Source organism: Eleginops maclovinus, chromosome 8, assembly GCF_036324505.1.
Source record: "Eleginops maclovinus isolate JMC-PN-2008 ecotype Puerto Natales chromosome 8, JC_Emac_rtc_rv5, whole genome shotgun sequence".
Lineage (NCBI taxonomy): Eukaryota > Metazoa > Chordata > Actinopteri > Perciformes > Eleginopidae > Eleginops > Eleginops maclovinus.
This window is the reverse complement of record NC_086356.1, coordinates 1,903,210-1,913,133: the sequence shown is the minus strand read 5'-3', so window position 1 is coordinate 1,913,133 and position 9,924 is coordinate 1,903,210. Positions and strand designations below refer to the sequence as shown.

Here is a 9,924-nt window from a genome sequence, read left to right as displayed (position 1 = left end):
AGCAATAGAGTTAGGCTATAATTGTCATGGCTGGGGGAAATAGGGCCCAAGTTTAGTAAAACAAAGGGAGGCAGGTATGGGTCCAAACGAAAGGCAAGCTTTATTCCAATTAAAGCTGTATTTTCAAACTAAGAAAAACCTAACCTACACTAACCAGGGAATACAGGGACACCAGGAACAGGAGCAGACAGACGGACAGGAACAGGCAGGTAACATAGACGGGAAAAGGCACAGAACATGGACATGACCAGATTGGAAACGATGACAACCCAACAAGAGACCAAAGGGCAACAGAGACTAAATACACAAGGGTAATGACACAGCTGGAGGGGGGAGGAGAAACACAGGGGCAGCAGGTGAACACAGTGACATGATGAGGCACAGGAGGGGAACGCAGACAGGTGAAACTAAACATGACACAAGAGGGAAAACACTTCAAAATAAAACACGAAACATCAGACACAAAACAGGGATCAGGACAATAATGGATAAAATGCAGGGGTTTTAGGTGAAGGACAAAGGTATGAAACATATAAAGTGAGTAAACGGTTCAGATGACTAAATATATTGAATATACAGTTAAATAGCTAAAAAGTAATGGACACATAGTAAAAATGATTTCAAAAATGTCTACTTTAATGTAATAAATAGTATTAAACAATCCTATTAAAAGTCAGGTCGCTGATTAAGAGGAACCTGAGCTATACAGAACAAGAATACAATACTGTAGAAAGGGGGTCAAAATCACAGCTGTTAAAGTAAGGTTTTTATAACAAATATAGATTAAAACTAATTCAGGTAAGTGTCATTCAAATAAACATGCAGTTTCACTTCATATATATAAAAGGGAAACAACATGATGCTATTGTTTACGTTGGTTGTGTGCAGGAAATGTTCAGGATTATTCAATACTTTCATTTGTAAATGGGATTAGTTATGAATGATGAACTATGTGCTGGGATTCCTCTACACTGGGTCAAATGAGGTTTTACTCACGGCTGTCGTCCTTGGGTAATCTGATGTTGAAAGATCAATATGACCAAACTTTGCCCTTCGCCGCGATGTTCATCAGGTGTCAGGTAGCAGCAATAAAGCTAATGGGATGATTTGGCTCATCTGCAGATGTGTATGCGAGTGTGATGGAGCTGCAACCAATAATTTACATGGAGTTTTTGCGCTACAATTTAAAAAAAAGACTTATAGTTGATATAGTCTGTGTAATGTGTGTGCTGGGTAAAGAATACAACATTGTTTTTATGAATTATTCGTTTTTTTTACCCAATTTAAAGCTTTAAAGTACTACCAATAAATAATTTATCCGCAATTTCAAAGTTTTTTTCCCCCCTAACAAATTATTTCTGAAAAATGGCACCTATTACGAGACCTATATTTCAACATATTAAATATTAATAATGAAATGCCAAAGATATTAAAGTGCTGATTACTTACTTATCCCGGTAAATCTCAGTGATTATATTTAGTATAAAATATAAATGTGAAGCTATTCTTCACTGTGCAGAGAACGAGAGACAAAGCATCTTTTTACGTACGCTCCAAATGATTCCCTGTTTTCAGTCGATATACTAACTTAAGAGAGTAGTATCAATCCTCTCATTAACTCTGCAGTAAAGCCAATCAGCCTTTTTAAATACTTCCTTTAAGAGACTTAAGTTGAAAGCAGCCATTAAAAGAAATCCACATTGATATTCACTCATCCGGGGTAAATCTTTCAGTCAATACTAAAAGTGATTTATACCCATTGCTACTCTTTGTCCAATCAAAATAAACAAAGAGGAGTAGTTGTAAGGGAGGGTGAGATTGTGTGTGTGTGTGTTTATGTAACAGTCTGTCTGTCTGTCTGTCTGTTAGTGTGACCGCAGGTAAAAGCGAGACTCCCCCAGCCCGTAAAGCGATCCTAACACCATGAATAATGAAGAGAGCCGTGGCAGGGAGGATAAGTTCTCTGTGCAAGGCTCCTTTTTCACAGGGCTTTCTCCTGCAGGTCACGTGAGTGCTGAGATGACAGTAATCTTTCATGAGTTGTGTGTGTTAGTCATATGGCGATATTCTGCCCAGGTACGAGACGGCGTCCAGGTAGCTAAAGCCCCCTCTGAGTCTGTGTTCCTGTGCAGCAACTCACACCCATGTTCTCTGAACTCCTCGATCCCACAACCTCTCTGCAGCCAAGGGTCAAATGAATTGTCTTACACCATTAGAAACTCAAGGCAGCAATTACGAAACTAAAGGCCAGGGAAGTGGATGAATAAAAGATGCCGTCGAAACAGAAAAAATCCACAGCTTCAGAAGAAACCGAAGAGGTCGATGACGAAGTGGAGGAAACGGAGCCAAAGTTAAAGGAGAGGAACAACGAAGTGACCAGTGGAGACGCCACAAAAAGGGAGAAGAGTCGGAAGAAAACCAAGAGTGCGGAAAGCTCTGAGAACCAGGAAGCCCCGGAGAAAGAGAAGAAGAAGAAAGACAGCGAAAAAGTAAAAAAGAAGAAGAAGAAACCAGATGATGAAGCTGATGCTGTGATCGAAAATGAAGATGAGGAGGGCGAGCAGAACAATAATGAACTCAAGACCAATTCCAAAAAGGAGAAATCAAAGAAGCTCAAAGAGGAAGTGACTGAGGGAGCGAAGGAGGAAAAGAGGAAGAAGAAGAAGAAGTCCTCCACAGAGAAACCCGAGGGAGAGGACGAGATGGGATCCAAGGATAAGAAGTCCAAAGATGGCAAGAAGAAGAAGAAGTCCCACAACGACGATGATGAGGAGCCCTTGATCCAGGAGCAGGAGGAGGAGGAGGACTCAAAGAAAAAGAAGAAGAAGAAGGCCAAGAAGGGATCGGCGGACAGTGATGAGGATAAGAAGAAAAAGGGGAAAAAGGCCAAAAATAAACAGGTGGACTATGGCGCCATGTACCAGAAGGAGCTGCTGGATTATCACACCGACTCCTCTGATGGATACGAGGATGAGTACTACAAAAAGAAAGGTACGGTTTCTCTTCATAGAGCATATTTACCTGTATCTGTCCCGACTGGGCAAATATTGAATACATGTTTCGCTCCGGAGTATCCCTCTGTGATTTTTTCCTGGTGAAAGCTCGGTTATGTTCTGCATGAATGAAGCCAAACAGAGGCTCAGGGGCAGACAGGTGCTGGGTGCCGTCCCAGTCTCCAGGGCAAAGAGAACCACCGCAGCCAGAGGAGCTTTCCTGAAGTCCCCATGATAACAAAATAGCAGTTTCTAGAAGCTTTCACTTTTGTATTACACTAGTCATCAACCATATAGCCCAATAGAGACGAAAAAGCAGTTTAGTAGGTGTTCCTGAAAGTATTTTATGGGCTTATCTGTATCCAATGCAGTGCTTTAACATTGACTCAAGGCTACCATTGGCATGCACCTGTATCAGCCTTTACTAGCAGCTTTGCAAACTTAAAAGATCTACTTCTTTGTGGTCGTCGATGGTGGTAGCGAGAAGTCCTCGAAACACAGAGAGCTGTCCTCCTGTCTGTTCTCCATGTTGAGTTACTCTAAACTCAAATTAATATTCAATTAGGGGGAAGGGGACTGCATAGAGATTTACGGGATAGGCAAACAACGTAATGTGGGAGTTGAGTTCAGTCCTGATCTTTTCAAAAACATTTTGCCGCCATCTCCTGTACTGTTAATCGCGAGGTATTCAAATATTGCCCATGCTGAAATCATGCCCATAAACAACCCTGTTCCCCAAAATGTGTATGCCTAATTTGCAGATACAGATAAGAGGAATGTAAAGTCCTATAGTGAGGAAACCTTTAGATAAGCTAATCTGCAAAGTCCCACAATGAATACTTCATTTATCTGAAAAATGTTCACTGTCAAACTATTCTATTGCTTTTTCTGATCTCCTCTGGCACTAAGTTATCCACTGACAGCAGCTAATGGAGGATATTGGTTGTTATGGTATGGTTACAGTTAGAGAAAGCTAACAGTGAGTAAAAGCTAGAGACAGGACTGTTTTCCATCATTAACCTAAACCACATTCTTTCACTCAACTCTACCAACCACATACTGACAGTCTCTAACATCAAACACCTCTCTTTGGAAATATTTGGCAAAATAGATTACGTAACAACTCTACTGATATGAGAGAGTGTTGCCACAATGCAGCCACAATTATGACAAAAGCATAAAAACATCTGAATTTGAAAGCTCTTTATGTGTTACTTTCCAGCATTTCCACTGCTACATAAAGGCTCTGATTAAAGTGAGAGTGCTTTCAGCTCCTGATCTTCGTGCAGGTTATGAAATGAGCTGCAAGGATCATTATTTAGCATAAGTAGGTGGATAAATGCATGTCTTTCTTACCTCACAGGCTCCCTTTAGTCCCTGACACTCCGAGGAGTTCACTCCGGCTCAGTTTTACCAGGCCACTGCCTATCTGATTTTATCTGCTGTATTTCTTTCTCTCTAATCTGGCTTTAAAAGATCCTCTCGCTGTTAATTAGATATCCATGTCCTCCTATCGCACAGACTTCTAACGGCTCTTTAATTTGTCTCTCAGGGATGTTTTCAGGTTATCTGTGTCTTCTGTTTCTTCTGCATGTCTTACTTTATTCAGTGTATGCTCACCTCCAATTCCAATGGGTTCCTTGATCATATGTAGGTAGCCTTTATAAACACTCCCCCTCTGTACTGGATACCCAAAGTCCCAGAAAGTGTCCCATCCCCAGGGGATGATTTAAGGGGGGTATGGCATCCTCTAGTTAGTAAAATATCCAACATAAATCCCCATGTTGACCTCAAATTATACCTTATGTAATCAGTCTTTTCATCACTAGGGTTTTCCCGTTGGGTCAGCCCCATGTTAACAATTAACACCTCCCTGTGTATCTTGCATAACCCCCAGGTGAGGCGTTTACATTTACAGGTGTTATGCAGCAGGACGATAGAGTTACTGCTGTATAGGCTCAGCTGTTGAGACCCAGGCAACAGCCAATCACAGCCTAATAACCTACTAAAGATTTCATGGTGTTACTGTAGCTGAAACACACACTGAGTTATCTACTCCAAAAATAGATTCCTTGTGTGTGTGTGTTGGGAATTCAACGAGTCATTATCAACTTGTTGGATTAAAAGTGACAAAGTTGGGGGAAAAGTGACTCACACAATGAGTATGGTGCTTGTTTATATGTAAACAATAGCCACCAGCATTAATTACAACGCCTTATTGAAACAGCAAATAGCACCATGACTTTCTCTTCACTTGCATCTGCTATCGTTCCCGTCACAAGGAATTCATTTGGAAAGAAGATGCCAAATGCTTTTACAGAACAAACATGCAGATGCAGATTTTTGCAGCTGTGTACAATTTGGCATTGTCTAGCAGAAGTAGAGGGAAGAAACCCTTTGTTTATCTATAATAAACTTATGTTTTCATGCCTTTTAGCAGCCAGTGCAGAAATGCAAATAGCTAATGTACCGTTTGGCAGTTATGGGTGCACTTCACCCATTATTTATGGGAATAACACAAATAAAGCAGCTGCAACAACCAGACAAATCCTTTTGTGAATTCCCCCTGAAGCTCCCAGACTGTTTATAGGTTCAGTGGTGTTTTGAGCTAAACGCTAACTTGCGGGTGCTCACAGACTGCTGAGTTTCTTCCTGTCAACTCAGTGGCCTGCTCAGGCAAAGACATACGTTTGTGAAATGTGAGAGAGGCTCGTCTGCTGCTCCACACGAGACATTCTCTGCAGATTCGCCGCATTGAATTCCCTGGCATCCATGCATGGAAGGAAACACAATGCTCCTCCTTGAGGTTTATAGATTATTAGTCACTGCGAGGAAGTGACAAAAGAACAAAGTCCTTGTTTGACCTTGTGGAATTTTACTCCCATATTTACCCTGAAAATTTGAGCAACACAGAATTCATAGAGGCTATTTTGGCTTTACTGCATTCAATAAACAGTAGTAGTCAAAGTCAAAGTTTCCACGTGTTATACATACAGAAAATTGGAATACCGTTTCTGGCAGTCCCACAAATATAAAAGAACATATAACATAAAAAGATAAGAGCCTAAAAGTAGCACTTTGTCTAAGACGGGACAGCTGTTATGCAAACAATACAACATTTAAACACCATTTTACAGAATACTGTGTAATATATCATGAAGAATAGAAGCTGCTATCATCAACGATACAATATATTTTGTTTTATCTCCGCTCTCCTTTCTCTTTCAGTGTATGAGGTGGTCACTGTCACTGGCGATGTAAAAGGAGCCGGGACAGATGCTAATGTTTTTGTCACCCTTTTTGGAGAATTTGGCGTCACACCCAAGGTTCACCTGGCCAGCAAGTGAGTTTAAAAGCATTTCTGTTGCCATTTAACTAAACGATGCTTTGATATGTAAGTCTCTAAATCAGGTCTCTATGACGCACTCTGCTCTGACTTATTTCACTTATTAAATCAAGTTTTATGTGTCGCTAAGTTTTCATTCTGTTTCACTTTGTTCAGCAGTAATCTTAGCCATACCCTTTCAATGTTAACTTTGAACCTTTTCTATTCCTTTGTGATCCTTCAGCACAGAAAAGAGGTATTTTCTAATGAGTTCTGCTAAAGGATGGGTATCACTCTGTCCTTGTGTTGAGTTGTATTGTGTAAATGTAACACTGTATGGGGGAGCATTCCTGCACAACATGGACCTGAAGCCTGTGGAGCCCATTAGGCAAGGCTAAAATAGTTTGCACGTCAGGAACCTCTGCTGGATTTAGATTATGAAGACACTAATTCAACCTCAATTCATTCAACTGATTGATGGTGTTTACGTACATGCAGAAATATAGAGTCTGTACAGCAGTATCCAAAAGGTGGTTCTTAAATGCATTTGGTATTCTAGTACCTGCACCAGACTGTGGAATAATAATGTTTGATGCAGTAGAATTAGGTTTTAAAATGGGATTAATATAAAGGAAAGGAACACACACACACACACCCCTGAAAAAGGTGGCAGGTTGAACTAGATTGACCTGTTTTTTTCAACACCCACAACGTAAAAACCTCTGACAGCACAGGCTCGTAACGGTGTGCTTGTGGTGCAGGAATCTGTCCCCTATACAGTCCGCTAAAATGTCGGACACGGAATATCTGGAGTAAGGAGGAACTACGTGACATGGCCGGTCTTCTTTTTCATTCGGAGGCAAATGAAAGAAGACCACGATGTCATTTCTGTGGATGATCGAATGACTCTCAGGGGGTTTAGGCGCTCCCTTTATCTCTGCACAGGTTGATTGACGGATAGGGTTACCTTTGCAGCGTATACAGGATATAGCAACCCATTGTAAGCCACACTGGAGCGTGTCACTCACACCTTGTGGAGGTCTCATTCATCCACAACATCAACATGCTATGTACTCAGTGTCTCCATGCACAGGAAACACCGTGCATGCACGTTGATGTGTCGAATAATGAAAAATAGCGCTTAGTCAGAGGTTTCACCTTACTCCACTATATATATGGTCCTGCCTGTATTGTGTAATGATGAAAACGATATAACATGATACAGGTAAGGGAGGGTTTCTACGTCTGCAGGCGTACAAAGAAAGCAACTCTTTGGAAATTCATTGCAATAATAACAAATCCAAATTGCATGAATTCCAAAGTTTGTATTTGGTTTGCTTCTTCCCGCATAATCACTGTCTCCCTGTCATTGTCTTACAGGAGATTTAACACGGAAACAGAGAACGAGGGCACGTATTTATGTGGTTATACGGACACTACTTCATCCCTGCCCTTTAGATATCTGTGGGCTGAATATTGCAGGGAGATGTGGGTCAGAGACAAAGGCAGGTATTCTATGCTAATGGAAAAACAGGGTGTCTGATTCTCTGAGGACTGCAGAGGGGGTCCTAGAGGAGGAAGAGGAGGGAGGTTTCAGATAATACGACTGCCATGAGACCACAGGGGTTTCCTAAGCTGAATAAATCAGGAGATGTAATTTACTTTACTGGACATATGTTCCTTTACCCCTGTAATCTATATCGATCGGATAGAGCATCTCTTTCTCTGTCAGACACACACACACTCACTCACTCACTCACTCACTCACTCACTCACTCACTCACTCACTCACTCACTCACTCACTCACTCACTCACTCACTCACTCACTCACTCACTCACTCACTCACTCACTCACTCACTCACTCACTCACTCACTCACTCACTCATACTCAGGTCATCTTTCTTCCACATTCTGATATTTCTATGTTCCCTAATTTACAGAAGCCGAACTGCGTTTGAGAAGAATAAGACGGATGTTTTCCGTATCAAAACACACAACGTGGGGCCCATGAAGAAGCTCAGGTACGGTACAGATAATTAAACGGATAGGAAGCCCAGCTCTGATGAGAATGATCATAAGCATCTATTTCCCTGACGTTTATACTAATGGTATTTATACTAAAAGCCACACACACATACTGTGTAATATTGAATCTAAAGCTCTATAATAATTGGAGAGAACTATTAAAGAACAATAGAGTAAAAAAACACTCAGTTTTCAGAATGTACTTAAGATTTAATAGTGTGTTGTAAGAGCCATCTCAAACCGACGTTGTTAGCAAGGGAGAAGTGATGTCAATATGTAAAAATGAAATAGCAATAATACGTTCAAGCCTCTAGTAAGAAGAGTGCCCACACAGCCACGGGCAGCACTGATTCACTGACCCTATCTATGATAACATATGAAAACATACACTACGATGCTTCTCTGCACGGCTGCAGCAGATACCCAGAATGCACGGCTGCAGGTCGCTGTCAACATCACACTTTATGCTCCGTAGTTAAGTGTCCCTCGCAGCATTACAGCAGCTTACAGAGAGGATCACACCGGAGGATTTCTCACTTTCCAGATGTGCCGCCGGCCATCAGAGGATTCCCAGCAGTGAGCGGAGGTTAAGCTCCATCTGTTGGGAGTTAGAGTCAGCGTTACATCACAGCTGTGCACATCAATGAAGAAATAGTGACAGTTAGTCAGAGATTGCACTCAGGGACTCTGCACTATTGGCTCGGAAAGTTAAAAACATTTGAAGGACTTAATTCCATCCATCAAGTTTTAACATTTTAGACAAACACTCCAAATTCATGAAATAACTATCAGCATAACCTTGCCTCTGTTACTACCTGTAATGCTGATGCTACATGTCAAATCAATCTCTCAAACTCTTAATGGCTTAAACAGATTGTGTGATATAGTTTAAAGAAACCTGATTGGACTTTGAGATGCGATGGTTTTGCCAAACTTCAAAATTGCTTCTAAATTATTTTTGTGACATTGCGAAATGAGTGTGAATTTATCCAACTATTTTTCAACAATATAGCAGTGGGATACAAGTGCTTTTCAACCTCTTAAAGGCACTCCATATTACTGACCTCATTAAACATTTCAAACCCTAGAGAGTGGAGACCTTTCTCCTTGTGTTAAACTACAGTCATCCTCAAGCATAAATAGCCAAAGTTTAAAGGAGCCTATCCCAATTTATTTGCTTGTTTGTTTATTTTTGAAATGGTGCATGGACTCTTGAAATGATCAGGAATAAGAGCTGGAAAACCCACAATGCTCCAGTTAGACAGGTATGATATGTTTGCTGACAGAATTAGCATCAAAGGACTCCCAAATGATATCAAGTCTGGTTTAAATCCAGCTCAGGAACCTTTGTAATCTACAGTATCTGTTATAAACCCTCATGCTGACTGTAGTGTTTTAAAACTGAGTCAATGGATTCGTGTCAAAAACCTTTGTGCTATACTTCCATAGGTTCCACATGTTCTGACTAATGGTGTCCCCAACCTCTGGAAACTAAAATCCATATTGTGTCGTATTTACTGCTGCAGTGTGGAGTACTCCTCTGTGATTGCCTGCAGGGTGAGTTCATGTCCCACTGTGA

At 41.1% G+C, this 9,924-nt stretch overlaps 1 protein-coding gene across 1 annotated transcript in view; it reads left to right on the top strand.

Moving 5' to 3' along the window:
* Positions 1-2,270: 2,270 nt before the first annotated feature.
* Positions 2,271-9,924, top strand: part of LOC134868736 (lipoxygenase homology domain-containing protein 1-like) — a 34,326-nt gene continuing 26,672 nt past the window's right edge. The window contains exons 1-5 of the mRNA XM_063890039.1: positions 2,271-2,350; positions 2,448-2,481; positions 2,901-2,991; positions 6,222-6,336; positions 8,261-8,341. Of these exons, the coding sequence (XP_063746109.1) occupies positions 2,271-2,350; positions 2,448-2,481; positions 2,901-2,991; positions 6,222-6,336; positions 8,261-8,341 (401 nt within the window). The remainder of the gene's footprint in view (positions 2,351-2,447; positions 2,482-2,900; positions 2,992-6,221; positions 6,337-8,260; positions 8,342-9,924) is intronic.